The following is a 23,549-nucleotide window of genomic DNA, read 5'->3' on the forward strand; positions in this document are numbered from 1 at the left end:
TCTGGAGGGTCATAGAGACTGTGTGATGTTGTTCAAGTCAGCAGCCAGACTGACTAGTGGTAGTCTGGAGGGTCATAGTGACTGTATGATGTTGTTCCAGCAGCCAGACTAGTCTAGTGGTAGTATGGAGGGTCATAGTGACTGTATGATGTTGTTCCAGTCAGCAGCCAGACTAGCTAGTGGTAGTCTGGCAGGTCAAGTGACTGTATGATGTTGTTCCAGTCAGCAGCCAGACTAGACTAGTGGTAGTATGGAGGGTCATAGTGACTGTATGATGTTGTTCCAGCAGCCAGACTAGACTAGTAGTAGTCTGGAGGGTCATAGTGACTGTATGATGTTGTTCCAGCAGCCAGACTAGACTTGTGGTAGTATGGAGGGTCATCGTGACTATGATGTTGTTCCAGTCAGCAGCCAGACTAGACTAGTGGTAGTCTGGAGGGTCATAGTGACTGTATGATGTTGTTCCATGGCAGCGCAGACTAGACTAGTGGTAGTCTGGAGGGTCATAGTGACTGTATGATGTTGTTCCAGTCAGCAGCCAGAACTAGACTAGTGGTAGTCTGGAGGGTCATAGTGACTGTATGATGTTGTTCCAGTCAGCAGCCAGACTAGACTCGTGGTAGTCTGGAGGGTCATAGTGACTGATGATGTTGTTCCAGTCAGCAGCCAGCTAGACTAGTGGTAGTCTGGAGGGGTCAATTAGTGACTGTATGATGTTGTTCCAGCAGCCAGACTAGACTAGTGGTAGTCTGGAGGGTCATAGTGACTGTATGATGTTGTTCTCAGCAGCCAGACTAGACTATTGGTAGTCTGGAGGGTCATAGTGACTGTATGATGTTGTTTCCAGCAGCCAGACTAGACTAGTGGGTAGTCTGGAGGGTCATAGTGACTGTATGATGTTGTTCCAGTCAGCAGCCAGACTAGACTAGTGGTAGTCTGGAGGGTCATAGTGACTGTATGATGTTGTTCCAGTCAGCCAGACTAGACTAGCGGTAGTATGGAGGGTCAAGTGACTGTATGATGTTGTTCCAGCAGCCAGACTAGACTAGTGGTAGTCTGGAGGGTCATAGTGACTGTATGATGTTGTTCCAGTCAGCAGTCAGACTAGACTAGTGGTAGTCTGGAGGGTCATAGTGACTGTATGATGTTGTTCCAGCAGCAGCCAGACTAGACTAGTGGTAGTCTGGAGGGTCATAGTGACTGTATGATGTTGTTCCAGCAGCCAGACTAGACTAGTAGTAGTGTGGAGGGTCATAGTGACTGTATGATGTTGTTCCAGCAGCCAGACTAGACTTGTGGTAGTCTGGAGGGTCATAGTGACTGTATGATGTTGTTCCAGCAGCAGCAGACTAGACTAGTGGTAGTCTGGAGGGTCATAGTACTGTATGATGTTGTTCCAGTCAGCAGCCAGACTAGACTAGTGGTAGTATGGAGGGTCATAGTGACTGTATGATTGTTCCAGTCAGCAGCCAGACTAGACTAGTGGTAGTGGAGGGTCATAGGACTGTGTGATGTTGTTCCAGTCAGCAGCCAGACTGACTAGTGGTAGTCTGGAGGGTCATAGTGACTGTATGATGTAGTTCCAGCAGCCAGACTAGACTAGTGGTAGTATGGAGGGTCATAGTGACTGTATGATGTTGTTCCAGCAGCCAGACTAGACTAGTGGTAGTCTGGAGGGTCAAGTGACTGTATGATGTTGTTCCAGCAGCCAGACTAGACTAGTGGAAGTCTGGAGGGTCTAGTGACTGTATGATGTTGTTCCAGCAGCCAGACTAGACTAGTGGTAGTCTGGAGGGTCATAGTGACTGTATGATGTTGTTCCAGCAGCAGCCAGACTAGACTAGCGGTAGTCTGGAGGGTCATAGTGACTGTATGATGTTGTTCCAGTCAGCAGCCAGACTAGACTAGTGGTAGTCTGGAGGGTCATAGTGACTGTATGATGTTGTTCAGTCAGCAGCCAGACTAGACTAGTGGTAGTATGGAGGGTCATAGTGACTGTATGATGTTGTTCCAGCAGCAGCCAGACTAGACTAGTGGTAGTCTGGAGGGTCATAGTGACTGTATGATGTTGTTCCAGTCAGCAGCCAGACTAGACTTGTGGTATGGAGGGTCATAGTGACTATGATGTTGTTCCAGTCATCAGCCAGACTAGACTAGTGGTAGTCTGGAGGGTCAAAGTGACTGTATGATGTTGTTCCAGCAGCCAGACTAGACTAGTGGTAGTCTGGGGGTCATAGTGACTGTATGATGTTGTTCCAGTCAGCAGCCAGACTAGACTAGTGGTATGGAGGGTCATAGTGACTGTATGATGTTGTTCCAGTCAGCAGCCAGACTAGACTAGTGGTAGTATGGAGGGTCATAGTGACTGTATGATGTTGTTCCAGTCAGCAGCCAGACTAGACTAGTGGTAGTCTGGAGGGTCATAGTGGACTGTATGGATGTTGTTCCAGTCAGCAGCCAGACTAGATAGTGGTAGTATGGAGGGTCATAGGGACTGTATGATGTTGTTCCAGCAGGCCAGACTAGACTAGTGGTAGTCTGGAGGGGCATAGTGACTGTATGATGTGTTCCAGTCAGCAGCCAGACTAGACTAGTGGTAGTCTGGAGGGTCATAGTGACTGTATGATGTTGTTCCAGTCAGCAGCCAGACTAGACTAGTGGTAGTATGGAGGGTCATAGTGACTGTATGATGTTGTTCCAGTCAGCAGCAGACTAGACTAGTGGTAGTCTGAGGTCAATAGTGGACCTGTAGATGGTTGTTCCAGTCAGCAGCCAGACTAGACTAGTGGTAGTATGGAGGGTCATACGTGGACTGTATGATGTTGGTTCCAAGCAGCCAGACTAGACTAGTAGTAGTCTGGAGGGGTCATAGTGACTGTATGATGTTGTTCCAGTCAGCAGCCAGACTAGACTGTGGTAGTATGGAGGGTCATAGTGACTATGATGTTGTTCCAGTCAGCAGCCAGACTAGACTAGTGGTAGTCTGGAGGGTCATAGTGACTGTATGATGTTGTTCCAGCAGCCAGACTAGACTAGTGGTAGTCTGGAGGGTCATAGTGACTGTATGATGTTGTTCCAGCAGCCAGACTAGACTAGTGGTAGGTCTGGAGGGTCATAGTGACTGTATGATGTTGTTCCAGCAGCCAGACTAGACTAGTGGTAGTCTGGAGGGTCATAGTGACTGTATGATGTTGTTCCAGTCAGCAGCCAGACTAGACTAGTGGTAGTCTGGAGGGTCTTAGTGACTGTATGATGTTGTTCCAGCAGCCAGACTAGACTAGTAGTAGTCTGGAGGGTCATAGTGACTGTATGATGTTGTTCCAATCAGCAGCAAGACTAGACTAGTGGTAGTCTGGAGGGTCATAGTGACTGTATGATGTTGTTCCAGCAGCCAGACTAGACTAGTGGTAGTCTGGAGGGTCATAGTGACTGTATGATGTTGTTCCAGTCAGCAGCCAGACTAGACTAGTGGTAGTATGGAGGGTCATAGTGACTGTATGATGTTGTTCCCAGCTGCCAGACTAGACTAGTGGTAGTCTGGAGGGTCATAGTGACTGTATGATGTTGTTCAGCAGCCAGACTAGACTAGTGGTAGTGGAGGGTCATAGTGACTGTATGATGTTGTTCCAGTCAGCAGTCAGACTAGACTAGTGGTAGTCTGGAGGGTAGTGACTGTATGATGTTGTTCCAGCAGCCAGACTAGACTAGTGGTAGTCTGGAGGGTCATAGTGACTGTATGATGTTGTTCCAGTCAGCAGCCAGACTAGACTAGTGGTAGTCTGGAGGGTCATAGTGACTGTATGATGTTGTTCCAGCAGCCAGACTAGACTAGTGGTAGTCTGGAGGGTCATAGTGACTGTATGATGTTGTTCCAGCAGCCAGACTCGACTAGCTGGTAGTCTGGAGGGTCATAGTGACTGTATGATGTGTTCCAGTCAGCAGCCAGACTAGACTAGTGGTAGTCTGGAGGGTCATAGTGACTGTATGATGTTGTTCCACGTCAGCAGCCAGACTAGACTAGTGGTAGTCTGGAGGGTCATAGTGACTGTATGATGGTTGTTCCAGTCAGCAGAACTAGACTAGCTGGTAGTCTCGGAGGGTCATAGTGACTGTATGATGTTGTTCCAGGTCAGCAGCAGACCAGACTAGACTAGTGGTAGTCTGGAGGGTCATAGTGACTGTATGAGCTGTTCCAGTCAGCAGCCAGACTAGACTAGTGGTAGTCTGGAGGGTCATAGTGACTGTATGATGTTGTTCCAGTCAGCAGCCAGAACTAGACTAGTGGTTGTCTGGAGGGTCTAGTGACTGTATGATGTGTTCCAGTCAGCAGCCAGACTAGACTAGTGGTAGTCTGGAGGGTCATAGTGACTGTATGATGTTGTTCCAGTCAGCAGCCAGACTAGACTAGTGGTAGTCTGGAGGGTCATAGTGACTGTTGATGTTGTTCCAGTCAGCAGCCAGACTAGACTAGTGGTAGTCTGGAGGGTCATAGTGACTGTATGATGTTGTTCCAGCAGCCAGACTAGACTAGTAGTAGTATGGAGGGTCATAGTGACTGTATGATGTTGTTCAGTCAGCAGCCAGACTAGACTAGTGGTAGTCGGAGGGTCATAGTGACTGTATGATGTTGTTCCAGTCAGCAGCCAGACTAGACTAGTGGTAGTATGGAGGGTCATAGTGACTGTATATGTTGTTCCAGTCATCAGCCAGACTAGACTAGTGGTAGTCTGGAGGGTCATAGTGACTGTATGATGTTGTTCCAGCAGCCAGACTAACTAGTGGTAGTCTGGGGGTCATAGTGACTGTATGATGTTGTTCCAGTCAGCAGCCAGACTAGACTAGTGGTAGTCTGGAGGGTCATAGTGACTGTATGATGTTGTTCCAGTCAGCAGCCAGACTAGACTAGTGGTAGTATGGAGGGTCATAGTGATGTATGATGTTGTTCCAGCAGCCAGACTAGACTAGTGGTAGTCTGGAGGGTCATAGTGACTGTATAATGTTGTTCATCAGCAGCCAGACTAGATAGCGGTAGTATGGAGGGTCAAGTGACTGTATGATGTTGTTCCAGCAGCCAGACTAGACTAGTGGTAGTCTGGAGGGTCATAGTGACTGTATGATGTGTGTTCCAGTCAGCAGCCAGACTAGACTAGTGGTAGTCTGGAGGGTCATAGTGACTGTATGATGTTGTTCCAGTCAGCAGCCAGACTAGACTAGTGGTAGTATGGAGGGTCATAGTGACTGTATGATGTTGTTCCAGCAGCCAGACTAGACTAGTAGTAGTCTGGAGGGTCATAGTGACTGTATGATGTTCCAGTCAGCAGCCAGACTAGACTGTGGTAGTATGGAGGGTCATAGTGACTATGACGTTGTTCCAGTCAGCAGCCAGACTAGACTAGTGGTAGTCTGGAGGGTCATAGTGACTGTATGATGTTGTTCCAGTCAGCAGCCAGACTAGACTAGTGGTAGTCTGGAGGGTCATAGTGACTGTATGATGTTGTTCCAGTCAGCAGCCAGACTAGACTAGTGGTAGTCTGGAGGGTCATAGTGACTGTATGATGTTGTTCCAGTCAGCAGCCAGACTAGACTAGTGGTAGTCTGGAGGGTCATAGTGACTGTATGATGTTGTTCCAGCAGCCAGACTAGACTAGTGGTAGTCTGGAGGGTCATAGTGACTGTATGATGTTGTTCCAGCAGCCAGACTAGACTAGTGGTAGTGGAGGGTCATAGTGACTGTATGATGTTGTTCCAGCAGCCAGACTAGACTAGTGGTAGTCTGGAGGGTCATAGTGACTGTATGATGTGTTCCAGCAGCCAGACTAGACTAGTGGTAGTCTGGAGGGTCATAGTGACTGTATGATGTTGTTCCAGTCAGCAGCCAGACTAGACTAGCGGTAGTCTGGAGGGTCATAGTGACTGTAGATGTTGTTCCAGTCAGCAGCCAGACTAGACTAGTGGTAGTATGGAAGGGTCATAGTGACTGTATGATGTTGTTCCAGCAGCCAGACTAGACTAGTGGTAGTCTGGAGGGTCATAGTGACTGTATGATGTTGTTCCAGCAGCCAGACTAGACTAGTGGTAGTCTGGAGGGTCATAGTGACTGTATGATGTTGTTCCAGCAGCCAGACTAGACTAGTGGTAGTCTGGAGGGTCATAAGTGACTGTATGATGTTGTTCCAGCAGACAGACTAGACTAGTGGTAGTCTGGAGGGTCAAAGTGACTGTATGATGTTGTTCCAGTCAGCAGCCAGACTAACTAGTGGTAGTATGGAGGGTCATGGTGACTGTATGATGTGGTTCCAGCAGCCAGACTAGACTAGTGGTAGTTGGAGGGTCATAGTGACTGTATGATGTTGTTCCAGTCAGCAGCCAGACTAGACTAGTGGTAGTCTGGAGGGTCATAGTGACTGTATGATGTTGTTCCAGCAGACAGACTAGACTAGTGTAGTCTGGAGGGTCATAGTGACATGTATGATGTGTTGTTCCAGTCAGCAAACTAGACTAGTGGTAGTCTGGAGGGTCATGTGACTGTATGATGTTGTTCCAGTCAGCAGCCAGACTAGACTAGTGGTAGTCTGGAGGGTCATGTGTGACTGTATGATGTTGTTCCAGCAGCCAGACTAGACTAGTGGTAGTATGGAGGGTCATAGTGAACTGTATGATGTTGTTCCAGCAGCCAGACTAGACTAGTGGTAGTCTGGAGGGTCATAGTGACTGTATGATGTTTTCGTTCCAGTCAGAAGCCAGACTAGACTAGTGGTAGTCTGGAGGGTCAAAGTGACTGTATGATGTTGTTCCAGTCAGCAGCCAGACTAGACTAGTGGTAGTATGGAGGGTCATGGTGACGTATGATGTTGTTTCCAGCAGGCCAGACTAGACTAGTGGTAGTCTGGAGGTCATGTGACTGTATGATGTTGTTCAGCAGCCAGACTAGACTAGTGGTAGTCTGGAGGTTCATGGTGACTGTATGAGTTGTTCCAGCAGCCAGACTAGACTAGTGGTAGTCTGGAGGGTCATAGTGACTGTATGATGTTGTTCCAGTCAGGAGCCAGACTAGACTAGTGGGTAGTATGGAGGGTCATAGTTGACCTGTATGATGTTGTTCCAGCAGCCAGACTAGACTAGTGGTAGTCTGGAGGGTCATAGTGACTGTAATGATGTTTTCCAGTCAGCAGCCAGACTAGACTAGTAGTAGTATGGAGGGTCATAGTGACTGTATGATGTTGTTCCAGGTCAGCAGCCAGACTAGACTAGTGGTAGTCTGGAGGGTCATAGTGATTGTATGATGTTGTTCCAGCAGCCAGACTAGACTAGTGGTAGTCTGGAGGGTCATAGTGACTGTATGATGTTTGTTCCGGTCAGCAGCCAGACTAGACTAGTGGTAGTCTGGAGGGTCATAGTGACTGTATGATGTTGTTCCAGGCAGCCAGACTAGACTAGTGGTAGTTGGAGGGTCAAAGTGACTGTATGATGTTGTTTCCAGTCAGCAGCCAGACTAGACTAGTGGTAGTCTGGAGGGTCATAGTGACTGTATGATGTTGTTCCAGTCAGCAGCCAGACTAGACTAGTGGTAGTCTGGAGGGTCATAGTGACTGTATGATGTTGTTCCAGCAGCCAGACTAGACTAGTGGTAGTCTGGAGGGTCATAGTGACTGTATGATGTTGTTCCAGCAGGCCAGACTAGACTAGTGGTAGTCTGGAGGGTCAAAGTGACTGTATGATGTTGTTCCAGTCAGCAGCCAGACTAAACTAGTGGTAGTATGGAGGGTCATGGTGGACTGTATGATGTTGTTCCAGCAGCCAGACTAGACTAGTGGTAGTCTGGAGGGTCATAGTGACTGTATGATGTTGTTCCAGTCAGCAGCCAGACTAGACTAGTGGTAGTCTGGAGGGTCATAGTGACTGTATGATGTTGTTCCAGCAGACAGACTAGACTAGTGGTAGTCTGGAGGGTCATAGTGACTGTATGATGTTGTTCCAGTCAGCCAAACTAGACTAGTGGTAGTCTGGAGGGTCATAGTGACTGTATGATGTTGTTCCAGTCAGCAGCCAGACTAGACTAGTGGTAGTCTGGAGGGTCATGGTGACTGTATGATGTTGTTCCAGCAGCCAGACTAGACTAGTGGTAGTATGGAGGGTCATAGTGACTGTATGATGTTGTTCCAGCAGCCAGACTAGACTAGTGGTAGTCTGGAGGGTCATAGTGACTGTATGATGTTGTTCCAGTCAGCAGCCAGACTAGACTAGTGGTAGTCTGGAGGGTCAAAGTGACTGTATGATGTTGTTCCAGTCAGCAGCCAGACTAGACTAGTGGTAGTATGGAGGGTCATGGTGACTGTATGATGTTGTTCCAGCAGCCAGACTAGACTAGTGGTAGTCTGGAGGGTCATAGTGACTGTATGATGTTGTTCCAGCAGCCAGACTAGACTAGTGGTAGTCTGGAGGTTCATGGTGACTGTATGATGTTGTTCCAGCAGCCAGACTAGACTAGTGGTAGTCTGGAGGGTCATAGTGACTGTATGATGTTGTTCCAGTCAGCAGCCAGACTAGACTAGTGGTAGTCTGGAGGGTCATAGTGACTGTATGATGTTGTTCCAGTCAGGAGCCAGACTAGACTAGTGGTAGTATGGAGGGTCATAGTGACTGTATGATGTTGTTCCAGCAGCCAGACTAGACTAGTGGTAGTCTGGAGGGTCATAGTGACTGTATGATGTTGTTCCAGTCAGCAGCCAGACTAGACTAGTAGTAGTATGGAGGGTCATAGTGACTGTATGATGTTGTTCCAGTCAGCAGCCAGACTAGACTAGTGGTAGTCTGGAGGGTCATAGTGATTGTATGATGTTGTTCCAGCAGCCAGACTAGACTAGTGGTAGTCTGGAGGGTCATAGTGACTGTATGATGTTGTTCCGGTCAGCAGCCAGACTAGACTAGCGGTAGTCTGGAGGGTCATAGTGACTGTATGATGTTGTTCCAGAAGCCAGACTAGACTAGTGGTAGTCTGGAGGGTCATAGTGACTGTATGATGTTGTTCCAGTCAGCAGCCAGACTAGACTAGTGGTAGTCTGGAGGGTCATAGTGACTGTATGATGTTGTTCCAGTCAGCAGCCAGACTAGACTAGTGGTAGTCTGGAGGGTCATAGTGACTGTATGATGTTGTTCCAGCAGCCAGACTAGACTAGTGGTAGTCTGGAGGGTCATAGTGACTGTATGATGTTGTTCCAGTCAGCAGCCAGACTAGACTAGTGGTAGTCTGGAGGGTCATAGTGACTGTATGATGTTGTTCCAGTCAGCAGCCAGACTAGTCTAGCGGTAGTCTGGAGGGTCATAGTGACTATATGATGTTGTTCCAGTCAGCAGACAGACTAGACTAGCGGTAGTCTGGAGGGTCATAGTGACTGTATGATGTTGTTCCAGTCAGCAGCCAGACTAGACTAGTCGTAGTCTGGAGAGTCATAGTGACTGTATGATGTTGTTCCAGCAGCCAGACTAGAGTAGTGGTAGTCTGGAGGGTCATAGTGACTGCTTGATGTTGTTCCAGTCAGCAGCCAGACTAGACTAGTGGTAGTCTGGAGGGTCATAGTGACTGTATGATGTTGTTCCAGTCAGCAGCCAGACTAGACTAGTGGTAGTCTGGAGGGTCATAGTGACTGTATGATGTTGTTCCAGCAGCCAGACTAGACTAGTGGTAGTCTGGAGGGTCATGGTGACTGTATGATGTTGTTCCAGCAGCCAGACTAGACTAGTGGTAGTCTGGAGGGTCATAGTGACTGTATGATGTTGTTCCAGTCAGCAGCCAGACTAGACTAGTGGTAGTATGGAGGGTCATAGTGACTGTATGATGTTGTTCCAGCAGCCAGACTAGACTAGTGGTAGTCTGGAGGGTCAAAGTGACTGTATGATGTTGTTCCAGTCAGCAGCCAGACTAGACTAGTGGTAGTATGGAGGGTCATGGTGACTGTATGATGTTGTTCCAGCAGCCAGACTAGACTAGTGGTAGTCTGGAGGGTCATAGTGACTGTATGATGTTGTTCCAGCAGCCAGACTAGACTAGTGGTAGTCTGGAGGGTCATAGTGACTGTATGATGTTGTTGCAGCAGCCAGACTAGACTAGTGGTAGTCTGGAGGGTCAAAGTGACTGTATGATGTTGTTCCAGTCAGCAGCCAGACTAGACTAGTGGTAGTATGGAGGGTCATGGTGACTGTATGATGTTGTTCCAGCAGCCAGACTAGACTAGTGGTAGTCTGGAGGGTCATAGTGACTGTATGATGTTGTTCCAGTCAGCAGCCAGACTAGACTAGTGGTAGTCTGGAGGGTCATAGTGACTGTATGATGTTGTTCCAGCAGCCAGACTAGACTAGCGGTAGTCTGGAGGGTCATAGTGACTGTATGATGTTGTTCCAGCAGCCAGACTAGACTAGTGGTAGTCTGGAGGGTCATAGTGACTGTATGATGTTGTTCCAGTCAGCAGCCAGACTAGACTAGTGGTAGTCTGGAGGGTCATAGTGACTGTTTGATGTTGTTCCAGTCAGCAGCCAGACTAGACTAGTGGTAGTCTGGAGGGTCATAGTGACTGTATGATGTTGTTCCAGTCAGCAGCCAGACTAGACTAGTGGTAGTATGGAGGGTCATAGTGACTGTATGATGTTGTTCCAGTCAGCAGCCAGACTAGACTAGTGGTAGTCTGGAGGGTCATAGTGACTGTATGATGTTGTTCCAGCAGCCAGACTAGACTAGTGGTAGTCTGGAGGGTCATAGTGACTGTATGATGTTGTTCCAGTCAGCAGCCAGACTAGACTAGTGGTAGTCTGGAGGGTCATAGTGACTGTATGATGTTGTTCCAGTCAGCAGCCAGACTAGACTAGTGGTAGTCTGGAGGGTCATAGTGACTGTATAATGTTGTTCCAGCAGCCAGCCAGTGACAATAGAATAGAGCACCTGATTCAACATGATTATCTCCCTTCTTGATCTGAGCCAGTGAACCTATGGCAATTTGGTTCAATCAATTTGGTTCAATCAAGTTGGTTCAATCTAAAGCGTGATTAGATTAGATCAGCTCAATCAGCTGCTTCGTTTCTTGGCTGGAACAAAAGTGTTTAGGTCTTGTTTCTAGAAACATTTCCGCTCATTAAGAAACGTTAATGAACACATAAAGTACAATAAATACAGTATAGTGTGTGTGTGTGTGTGTGTGTGTGTGTTGTTTCAGTCAGAAAGTGCACCTGGTGGAGCGTTGGTTGCCCACTCTGGAAGCCCTCCTGGAGTGGACCAGGGCAGACACCATGACTACCGGGTGTTCATCAGCGGGGAGCCAGCGCCCATCCCTGACCAGCACATCATCCCCAGAGACATCCTGGAGGACGCCAGCAAGATCCCCAACGAGCTACCCTCCGGCAGGCACGCCAGTCTGCACGCTGCCTTCCACAACTTCAACCAGGTCAGAGGCAAACATACGGCTGATTAAAAAAAGTTGTTTTGTAGATATAGAATTTAAGTGATGCCTTGTGAAATGAGCAGGGTTCAGAGTTTTTCCTGGTCAAGGTCATGCGGTGAAGGAAAACTCAGTGCCCTACAGTAGTTAATATTTACAGCAGCTACCTTTCACCTGTAGTGAAGCCCTCTTACAGCAGCTGCCTTTCACCTGTAGTGAAGCTTTCTTGCAGCAGATGCCTTTCACCTGTAGTGAAGCTCTCTTACAGCAGCTGCCTTTCACCTGTAGTGAAGCTTTCTTACAGCAGATGCCTTTCACCTGTAGTGAAGCTTTCTTACAGCAGCTGCCTTTCACCTGTAGTGAAGCTTTCTTACAGCAGCTGCCTTTCACCTGTAGTGAAGGTCTCTTACAGCAGCTGCTTTTCACCTGTAGTGAAGCTTTCTTACAGCAGCTGCCTTTCACCTGTAGTGAAGCTTTCTTACAGCAGATGCCTTTCACCTGTAGTGAAGCTCTCTTACAGCAGATGCCTTTCACCTGTAGGGAAGCTTTCTTACAGCGGATGCCTTTCACCTGTAGTGAAGCTTTCTTACAGCAGCTGCCTTTCACCTGTAGTGAAGCTTTCTTACAGCAGATGCCTTTCACCTGTAGTGAAGCTTTCTTACAGCAGCTGCCTTTCACCTGTAGTGAAGCTTTCTTACAGCAGATGCCTTTCACCTGTAGTGAAGCTTTCTTACAGCAGATGCCTTTCACCTGTAGTGAAGCTTTCTTACAGCAGCTGCCTTTCACCTGTAGTGAAGGTCTCTTACAGCAGCTGCCTTTCACCTGTAGTGAAGCTTTCTTACAGCAGCTGCCTTTCACCTGTAGTGAAGCTCACTTACAGTAGCTGCTTTTCACCTACACCTGTTGTGTTCAGCGCATGTGGCAAATAACATTTGATTTTGATAGCTATTGCTCTCTCTCTTTCTCTGTTTACAGGATACCCTGGAGATGTGTTCTCGGGAGCAGGAGTTCAACAATCTGTTCTTCTCCCTCTGCTACCTCCATGCCTGTGTGACGGAGCGCAGGAAGTTTGATCCCCAGGGCTGGAACAGATCTTAACCCTTCAACACAGGAGACCTGGTCATCTCTGTAAACGTGCTCTACAACTACATGGAAACCAACACCAAAGTAATGCTCACATTCCCAAAACCTTTCAAAAATCCCCAGGTTTTCCACAAATCCAGGTTGGAGGAATCAGGAACTACTCCGGAATTAATTTACCCTTCACTATGCTCCGCCCCCCCTTGGTTACTGTTGCAACCTCAGTCAACATTTTCCTGGGAAGCCTGTTTCCCCATACGAACCACTGGCAAAATCCCCTCACAATGATCTCAAACTGTTGGGTATGTGGTGGCACCCGATAGTTTAATCGGGTGGTTGTGGTGGACTGTCATTACAATTGATTCACAAGAACCTGGTAAAATTAAGGTTGTAGTGTGTCTAGCCACTGGATGGTTCTGGATGCACTGTCACCATGCAGCCAAACCTAGTAACTAGGAGTGTGCCGATCTCGTCATACTCATATTCCTAATCGTATCCGTTTTATCACACTCGATACTCGTAATCGGATTTACTGGCGATCGGAAAACCCGGAAGTGCACTTTAAATGCCGGTAAAGGCTATACCTCAGGTCTACATTACTGCTCTATCACTTAGAATGCATCATTATGTTCCTTCACTCATTCACACACATTGTTCAACGATAAATGACCCCGACAGATGAAAATGCACATGATTTACTTACTTAGTCCTATTCAACTATCAATGAAATAGGCCAAAAAATAGCCTAATGCATGGCTGGCTACTGCAGCCTGTATTTATTCCAGACACAGATTCGGATGAAGGTAGGTGACTGCAGCCTGTATTTATTCCAGACACAGATTTAGATGAAGGTAGGCTACCGCAGCCTGTATTTATTCCAGACACAGATTCAGATGAAGGTAGGCTACTGCGGCCTGTATTTATTCCAGACACAGATTCAGATGAAGGAAGGCTAATGCAGCCTGTATTTATTCCAGACACAGATTCAGATGAAGGTAGACTACTGCAGTCTGTATTTATTCCAGACACAGATTCAGATGAAGGTAGCCTACTGCAGCCTGTATTTATTCCAGACACAGATTCAGATGAAGGTAGGCAAATGCAGCCTGTATTTATTCCAGACACAGATTCAGATGAAGGTAGGCTAATGCGGCCTGTATTTATTCCAGACACAGACTCAGATGAAGGTAGGCTACTGCAGCCTGTATTTATTCCAGACACAGATTTAGATGAAGGTAGGGTAATGCGGCCTGTATGTATTCCAGACACAGTTTCAGATGAAGGTAGGCTACTGCAGCCTGTATTTATTCCAGACACAGATGTAGATGAAGGTAGGCTAATGCAGCCTGTATTTATTCCAGACACAGATTCAGATGAAGGTAGGCTAATGCGGCCTGTATTTATTCCAGACACAGACTCAGATGAAGGTAGGCTACTGCAGCCTGTATTTATTCCAGACACAGATTCAGATGAAGGTAGGCTAATGCAGCCTGTATTTATTCCAGACACAGATTCAGATGAAGGTAGGCTAATGCAGCCTGTATTTATTCCAGACACAGATTTAGATGAAGGTAGGCTAATGCAGCCTGTATTTATTCCAGACACAGATTCAGATGAAGGTAGGTTAATGCGGCCTGTATTTATTCCAGACACAGATTCAGATGAAGGTAGGCTACTGCAGCCTGTATTTATTCCAGACACAGATTTAGATGAAGGTAGGGTAATGCGGCCTGTATGTATTCCAGACACAGTTTCAGATGAAGGTAGGCTAATGCAGCCTGTATTTATTCCAGACACAGATGTAGATGAAGGTAGGCTAATGCAGCCTGTATTTATTCCAGACACAGATTTAGATGAAGGTAGGTTAATGCGGCCTGTATTTATTCCAGACACAGATTTAGCTGAAGGTAGCCTACTGCATCCTGTATTTATTCCAGACACAGTGTAATGGCTGCGTGTTGGTGGCAGGGAAGTCAGGCGCAGGAAAACGAACTTGGTTTAAACAGTTGTTCAACAAGTGCTCATAAAACTCCAAAACCAAAATATACAAAAAATAATATAAGTGGGTACAAAACCCGTCGTGCACCGACACGATTTACACAAACATACAATAAAACAATCTCCGTGTCACGTCCTGACCAGTAGAGGGAGTATTTGTATTGTAGTTTGGTCAGGACGTGGCAGAAGGGTATTTGTTTCTTATGGTTCGGGTTGTGTGGGTTATTAAAGGGGTGTTATATTTATGTGTCCCCGGGTTTCAGTGTATGTTCTGGTTATGGTTTTCTGGTTTGTCTATTTCTTTGTTTTCTGTGTGGCTCCCGATCAGGAACAGCTGTACGTCATTGTTCCTGATTGGGAGTCATATATTAGGAGCTTGTTTTCACCTGGGGTTTTTGTGGGTAGTTGTATTTGCACTGCTGTGAGTATAGCCTGTAAAACTGTCGTCTGCCGTTCTTTGTTTTGTTGTTTTTTCGTGTTCTCTTTATTTAATAAATATAAAGATGAGCATCCACATTCCCGCTGCATTTTGGTCATCGCTACACAACGACACCTGTGACAGAACTACCCACCACAAAAAGACCAAGCAGCGGAGTAAGGAGCAAAGGGATTTTGATATGGACTATCAGGAGAAATGGACATGGGAGGAAATTCTGGACGGGGCTGGACCTTGGCACCAGGCTGGGGAATACCGTCGCCCACGGGAAGAAATCGAGGCAGCCAAGGCAGAGAGGCGTAGGTACGAGGCCTTGTACGCGCGGAGGGAGAAGCACGAGAGGTACCCCCAATAATTTTTTTGGGGGGGGCACACGGGTAGTTTGGCTGGGCGAAGGATGAGCCATAAGCCAGCTACCCGTGTTTATATGGAGGACCGTATGGAGCGGAGGGCGCCGAGTTTTGAAGAAGTGCGCACGGCAACCATCAGGCCCCTGCACAGCCCAGTTCGCCCTGTACCAGCACCCCGCTCATACAGGGCTACTAGTTCCATCCAGCCAGGACGGGTTGTGCAGGAGGTGCGATCAAGACCGCCTGTGCGCCTCCATGGCCCAGTATTTCCAGTTCCTGCCTCTCGTGCTGACCCGGAAGTGCGAATCCCTAGTCTGGCACGTCCAGTACCAGCACCACGCATCAAGCTTCCAGAGAGTCAGCCTAGTCCTACTCAGCCTGTTCCCGCTCCTCGCACTAGCCATGAGGTGCGTGTTCCCAAACTGGCACTTCCAGTACCAGCACCATGCATCAGGCTTCCAGTGCGTAATACCAGTTCCACTCGGCCAGTTCCTGCTTCCCGCACTAGCCCTGAGGTGCGTGTCCCCAGGCTGGTACCTCCACTACCAGTCCCACGCATCAGGCTTCCAGTGCGTCAGCCCAGCCTCGATTGTCCGGAAACAGTGCCCTGTCCAGAGTGTCCGGAAACAGTGCCCGTCCAGAGTATCCAACAACAGTACCCCGTCATGAGTATCCGGTAAGAGTGTTAAGTCCGGAACCGAGTGAGACGGCCTACAGTTCGGAACCAAGGGAGACGGCCTACAGTTCGGAACCAAGGGAGACGGCCCACTGTGCAGAACCGAGCGAGACGGCCCACAGTTCGGAGAGGGGTGAATGGGTCTACAGTCCGGAACCGAGTGAGTCTGCCTGCGATCCGGAACCGAGTGAGTCTGCCTGCGGTCCGGAACCGAGTGAGTCTGCCTGCGGTCCGGAACCGAGTGAGTCTGCCTGCGGTCCGGAACCGAGTGAGTCTGCCTGCGGTCCGGAACCGAGTGAGTCTGCCTACACTCTGGAGGGCAGTAGACCAGAACCTGAGCCACCTCCAGTATAGGTGGGTTGGGGGGGGGGGGGGGGGTGTAGCACAGGTGCCGTCGTTGACGGCAGCCACCCTCCCTTTAGTTTAGGAGATTTTGTAATGCCCTGGCCATAGAGAGGGGCATTTGTTCTTTATTTTGGTTAGGCCAGGGTGTTACATTGGGTGGGCGTTCTATGTTCCTTTTTCTATGTTTTTGTATTTCTTTGTTTGGGTCGTGTGTGGCTCCCAATCAGGCACAGCTGAAGGTTGTTGTTGCTGATTGGGAGTCACACATAAGGAGCATGTTTTTCCTTTGGGTTTTGTGGGTAATTGTTTCTGTTATAGTGTTTTGCACCTGACAGGACTGTTTGGCTGTCAGTTTTCTCGTTTTGTTTTGTGTAGTGTTCTTCTGTTATTAAAAATCATGATGAACACTAACTCCGCTGCGCCTTGGTCTACTCTCTCTTCAGACAGCCGTTACAGATTTATGTTGTTTTGGGGTATTTTGTTTTTTTGAGTGAGGTGCATCCGGGGTCTGCACCTTTGGGGGGGGGGGGTACTGTCACATCCTGACCAGTAGAGGGAGTATTTGTATTGTAGTTTGGTCAGGACGTGGCAGAAGGGTATTTGTTTCTTATGGTTCGGGTTGTATGTGTTATTAAAGGGGTGTTATATTTATGTGTTCCGGGGTTTCAGGGTATGTTCTGGTTCTGGTTTTCTGGTTTGTCTATTTCTTTGTTTTCTGTGTGGCTCCCGATCAGGAACAGCTGTACGTCGTTGTTCCTGATTGGGAGTCATATATTAGGAGCTTGTTTTCACCTGGGGTTTTTGTGGGTAGTTGATTTTGCACTGCTTATTGTTAGCCTGCGAAACTGTTATCTGTAGTTCTTTGTTTTGTTGTTTTTCCGTGTTCTCTTTACTTAATAAATATAAAGATGAGCAGTCACATTCCCGCTGCGTTTTGGTCATCTCTACAGTACGACAACCGTTACACTCCGACAAGGACATGAGGGGAAACAGAGGGTTAAATACACAACATGTAATTGATGGGATTGGAACCAGGTGTGAAGGAAGACAAGACAAAACCAATGGAAAATGAAAAATGGATCAGTGATGGCTAGAAGGTTGGTGACGTTGACCGCCGAACACCGCCCGAACAAGGAGAGGGACCGACTTCGGCGGAAGTCGTGATACAAAGATTTAGATGAAGGTAGGCTACTGCAGCCTGTATTTATTCCAGACACAGATTTAGATGAAGGTAGGCTAATGCAGCCTGTATTTATTCCAGACACAGATTCAGATGAAGGTAGGCTAATGCAGCCTGTATTTATTCCAGACACAGATTCAGATCTTCATTTTATTTTCTAATGATCTGTCGCTCAGGAAACATGCCTGGGCGAGAAGAAATAAAAATAGCAACCAAGCATGGGCTTAGATCACGACATAACAACAGACGTCGTCAGCAATGGAATATTTATACGGACAGACAAAGCAGTAACCTTCTAAACAGCGCCAAGTAGACAGACAAACAACCATATGGCCTCAGATAAGTCTACAGAAAATAACTAGATTGATAGCTACAACAACAATGAGTAGTCACGGATTATGATTCACACACAATGTTTTGGGAAGGGGGGACTTGTTCCCCTCACTGTGTGAGTGATTAAGAGCCGCAATGGTTTCTGTCGGGGGAAATGAGAGCGGCATTTTCTAATCCAATTCAATCGTAGCACCAGCCTCAACCAATACCCCACCTGTTTCTTTAAAGATAGAACAAGCTAATAGTTGTTTAGAGCACACAGCGCTTCACACTGTTTGAGTGAAAGAGAGATGCATGCTGGCTGACCAAGGATAATACAAAAAAAAAGACTTGTCATAATCGTATTTGCAAAATTCTCAATATCCGTTACAATACTCATTTTGTCCAAGTACTCGGCACTAACCACTTTTGGGGCTAACTACTGCTCTCAAATCATATCCTGATGTCAACAGTAGATGAGAGTTATATTCATAACATTGCTAACTAAGTTAGCCAACATACATTTAGAAAAAATAAGTTATATTAACTGGCTAGCTAGCCAGCGTTAGCAATGTTGGGTGGTCAATGTAACTTAGACTGGGAGCTACAGTAGATAACCAGCTGAGCTAGCAAACAATGTAGCAGACGAAAAATACTCCTACAGGCTCTGCATTTCAGGAATCACAGTAGCAAGTACTCCTGGTGCACAGTTATTAGCCATTTCAACAATTTGTTTTTGCTCAGTCTTTACAATGCCCTCAATGGCTTCCATGCCTTTAAAACGTGAGCTTGTCTGACGTGCGCTGCGATTGGTTACCCCAAATTCTGTGGTGGGGCTTAACGAAGAGTCAATTAGTGTCAATTGGAAACTCATCCAAGAGATGAGATTTGTATTAAGACAATATATTTTGATCAATTACATACATTTGTGTTTTTTAAATAGTAATACAAGTTCTTTCGATAAGCAAAACAAGTACAGTTAGTAAATGTTCCATTCATATGCAGTGAAATATTCCACACTTAAAAAAGGAAATAATTTCCATTCCTATCATACACTGTATATACAAAAGGATGTGGACACCGCTTCAAATTAGTGGATTCTGCTATTTCAGCCACACCTATTGCTGCCAGGTGTATAACAGCCATGTAATCTTCATAGACAAACATTGGCAGTAGAATGGCCTTATTGAAGATCTCAGTGACTTTCAACATGGCACCGTCATTGAATGCCACTTTTCCAACAAGTCAGTATCAAATTTCTGCCTTGCTAGAGATTCCCCCGTTTAACTGTAAGTGCTGTTATTGTGAAACGTCTAGGAGCAACAACGGCTCAGCCGCGAAGTGGTAGGCCACACAAGCTCACAGAACGGGACCACCGAGTGCTGAAACCGAGTCCTCGGTTGCAACATTCACTACCGAGTTTCAAACTGCCTCTGAAAGCAATGTCAGCACAACAACTGTTCTTCAGGAGCTTCATGAAATGGGTTTCCATGGCCAAGTACCCGCACACAAGCCTAAGATCACCATGCACAATGCCAAGCGTCGGCTGGAGTGGTGTAAAGCTTGCTGCCATTGGACTCTGGAGCAGCGGAAAAGAGCAGTGAAAATGCATTCTCTGTATTGATGAATCACGCTTCACCCTCTGGCAGTCCGACGGACGAAACTGGGTTTGGCGGACACCAGGAGAAGGCTACCTGCCCAAATGCATAATGCCAAGTGTAAAGTTTGGTGGAGGAGAAATAATGGTCTGTGGCTGTTTTTCATGGTTTGGGCTAGGCCCCTTAGTTCCTGTGAAGGGAAATCTTAATCCTATAGTATACAATGACATTGTAGACAATTTTATGCTTCCAACTTTGAGACAACAGTTTGGGGAAGGCTCTTTCCTGTTTCAGCATGACAATTCCCCCGTGCACAAAGCGAGGTCCATACAGAAATGGTTTGTCGAGATCTGTGTGGAAGAACTTGACTGGCCTGCACAGAGCCCTGACCTCAACCCATCAAACACCTTTGGGATGAACTGAAATGCCGACTGTGCCTAATCGCCCAACATCCGTGCCGACCTCACTTATGCTCTTGTGGCTGAATGGAAGCAAGTCCCCACAGCAATGTTCCAACATCTAGTGGAAAGCCTTCCAAGAAGAGTGGAGGCTGAAATTAGCAGCAAAGAGGGGGACCAACTCCATATTAATGCCCATGATTTAGGAATGAGATGTTCGATGAGCAGGTGTCCACATACTTTGGTCAAATAGTGTATCTTCACATCTCCACTCACACAGCCCAACCTATCATATCACTGTATCTCCACTCACACAGCCCAACCTATCATATCACTGTATCTCCACTCACACAGCCCAACCTATCATATCACTGTATCTCCACTCACACAGCCCAACCTATCATATCACTGTATCTCCACTCACACAGCCCAACCTATCATATCACTGTATCTCCACTCACACAGCCCAACCTATCATATCACTGTATCTCCACTCACACAGCCCAACCTATCATATCACTGTATCTCCACTCACACAGCCCAACCTATCATATCACTGTATCTCCACTCACACAGCCCAACCTATCATATCACTGTATCTCCACTCACACAGCCCAACCTATCCTTTCACGGTATCTCCACTCACACAGCCCAACCTATCATATCACTGTATCTCCACTCACACAGCCCAACCTATCCTTTCACTGTATCTCCACTCACACAGCCCAACCTATCCTGTCACTGTATCTCCACTCACACAGCCCAACCTATCCTGTCACTGTATCTCCACTCACACAGCCCAACCTATCCTTTCACTGTATCTCCACTCACACAGCCCAACCTATCATATCACTGTATCTCCACTCACACAGCCCAACCTATCATATCACTGTATCTCCACTCACACAGCCCAACCTATCCTTTCACTGTATCTCCACTCACACAGCCCAATCTATCCTTTCACTGTATCTCCACTCACACAGCCCAACCTATCCTTTCACTGTATCTCCACTCACACAGCCCAACCTATCCTTTCACTGTATCTCCACTCACACAGCCCAACCTATCCTGTCACTGTATCTCCACTCACACAGCCCAACCTATCCTGTCACTGTATCTCCACTCACACAGCCCAACCTATCCTTTCACTGTATCTCCACTCACACAGCCCAACCTATCCTTTCACTGTATCTCCACTCACACAGCCCAACCTATCCTTTCACTGTATCTCCAACACACAAAGAAAGAATCCTGTCATTATTATACTGTTGTGCCCCTCATTCACACTAACAACACGTAATGTGTTTTTCTCTTCCTATTACTCTGGTCACAACCAATTATCTCCTCAGATTCTGCCCCCCCAAAAACGAATGTCCTTCATTATGTTAACTAAACACTAACCTGTATGTGCTTACACAGAGAATTCATTAGGGGGGCAATGAAGCGTTGTTCTCTGTGTAATTACACGCAGGCCGACGTGACAGTTCGCCACGCCGCATAAGTGATCGCTGCAATTAGTGCTGAAGAAGGAAGTCATTTGCTAAACAATACAGGTACAAATGGTTGTGATCTCCATTTTTTGTCATTTGTTATTATAAATCACGTTTCTTATCTTTCCTCCTTCACCCTCACGGATCATCATCAGTCGTTCTGCCCCTGAACAAGACAGTTAACCCACTGTTCCTAGGCCGTCATTGAAAATAAGAATTTGTTCTTAACTGACTTGCCTAGTTAAATAAAGGTAAAATATATATATTTTTTAATAATCTCAGAGATGGCCTGTACGCCAAACGGCACCCTATTCCCAATGTAGTGCACTACTTTTGACAAGGATCCGTAGGACTCAGGTCAAAAGTAGTGTACTATGTGGGGAATAGTGCACCATTTGGCATTAAGAGAGTGCCCATTTTGACACCTGTTATGTCGTCTGAGAAAATGTGGCCTTCAAAGCAAATCTGGTGCCTGCTAGTGTAGCAGACATGAGTCGGTCGCGGATGCTCATTGTGATGGGTAGCCCAGCCTGCAACTTCAAAATCAGTGTTGGCCCTCGGGCCAATAGGGAATTTCCTCTTGGTCTAACGGTCTAATGGTCAAGACGTTGGTTTCTCCAGCATTAAGCCTGGGTTCATCCCTCAGGTTACACTAGCCCAGTTATCCAATATGTTGTTAATTCAGAATCAGCTTTGATACTGTGGCACCTTGGATATATTGTGCCATGGCTTATGGCCTTTAGTAGCAGATAACGGCAACATTCAGTGTGTTGTGATTTCAGACAAACATTTTAGACTGATCCAATGAACCATTGATTTCTGTTCAACATGTTGTATCAAGACTGCCCAAATGTGCCTAATTGGTTCATTAATAACTTTTCAAGTTCATAACTGTGCACTCTCCTCAAACAATAGCATGGTATTATTCACTGTAATAGCTACTGTAAATTGGACAGTGCAATTATATTAACAATAATTTAAGCTTTCTGCCAATATCAGATATGTCTATGTCCTGGGAAATGTTCTTCTTACTTACAACCTCATGCTAATCGCATTAGCCTACGTTAGCCCAACCGTCCCGCAGGGGACCCACCGATCCTGTAGAGGTTTAAAAAAAAGTTAATATGCAGCTATGCTAGCTTTCGCTTTTAAGCTAGCTGATAGCAGATTTGATTCATGAAATTGAACATTTGATCCTATTTAGAAAATTGATTTCTGTTACAAAAGCATGCATTTCATAATTCCCCCCCCAAAAAAAATCTAAATTAAAATGACCTAGAGCAGTGTCCCAGTTTGACAGTAACAGGATGTCCCAGTTTGACAGTAACAGGATGTCCCAGTTTGACAGTAACAGGATGTCCCAGTTTGACAGTAACTGAATGTCCCAGTTTGACAGTAACAGAATGTCCCAGTTTGACAGTAACAGAATGTCCCAGTTTGACAGTAACAGGATGTCCCCGTTTCACAGTAACAGGATGTCCCAGTTTGACAGTAACAGGATGTCCCCGTTTCACAGTAACAGGATGTCCCCGTTTCACAGTAACAGGATGTCCCCGTTTCACAGTAACAGGATGTCCCCGTTTCACAGTAGGCCATTGGCATACTGGGACACTGTCAACATTCAAAATAAGAAAACCATTTACAGTCATTTTGATTCACAATTACATACAAAATATGTTGTAATAAGACACTGAATATCCTTTCTTAGTTTTTTTATAACCTTCACATTATTTACCTCCGAACGCTATGTCATTTGACTTACTGTTATGCCTCTGGAGACGCAGGTCATTACACGGGGTGCCACGCCCACAATGATGACATCGTACCCATTGAACCAATGGTTTATCATCACATACTTTCTCACTAACACACAGGCATTAATTGTAGGTTGTGTTATTGTGCACATTTAAAGATATCCATTACAAAGCTTAAGTCTCCCACTTTGCTACGTGTCCCACTTAACCAATACTCACCTTACATTAAATACCATGTTTTGGATTTAGAGCATCTGTATCCTAAGATCTTATTTTATTTCAACACCAAATTAATTCCACACAGAAAAGGATACATTTTAGGTGTTGCACTCAAATGAAGCCTTTTCGATTACATTGCTTAGCTACCAAAAACCGATCATCCCAAAGTGGTCCAGCTCAAGCTGTTCTGGAAACTTTGTTTTGAAACAGATGTATTTAGGTGGTAATCAATAGGTGGGACAGCAGTGTTAGTCGGAGATGGATGTTGCTGTGCTATACAGCCAAAC

The 23,549-nt window shown here is 46.5% G+C and overlaps 1 protein-coding gene across 1 annotated transcript in view; it reads left to right on the plus strand.

Annotated features, from left to right (window-relative positions):
* The window catches only part of LOC115165916 (uncharacterized), a 182,577-nt gene extending 169,668 nt beyond the window's left edge, over positions 1–12,909 (plus strand). The window contains exons 8-9 of the mRNA XM_029719415.1: positions 11,165–11,432; positions 12,402–12,909. Coding sequence (XP_029575275.1) covers positions 11,165–11,432; positions 12,402–12,524 — 391 coding nt within the window. The 3' untranslated portion in view covers positions 12,525–12,909. The remainder of the gene's footprint in view (positions 1–11,164; positions 11,433–12,401) is intronic.
* Positions 12,910–23,549: the final 10,640 nt, after the last annotated feature.

Source organism: Salmo trutta, chromosome 3 (assembly GCF_901001165.1).
Source record: "Salmo trutta chromosome 3, fSalTru1.1, whole genome shotgun sequence".
Taxonomy (NCBI): Eukaryota; Metazoa; Chordata; class Actinopteri; order Salmoniformes; family Salmonidae; genus Salmo; species Salmo trutta.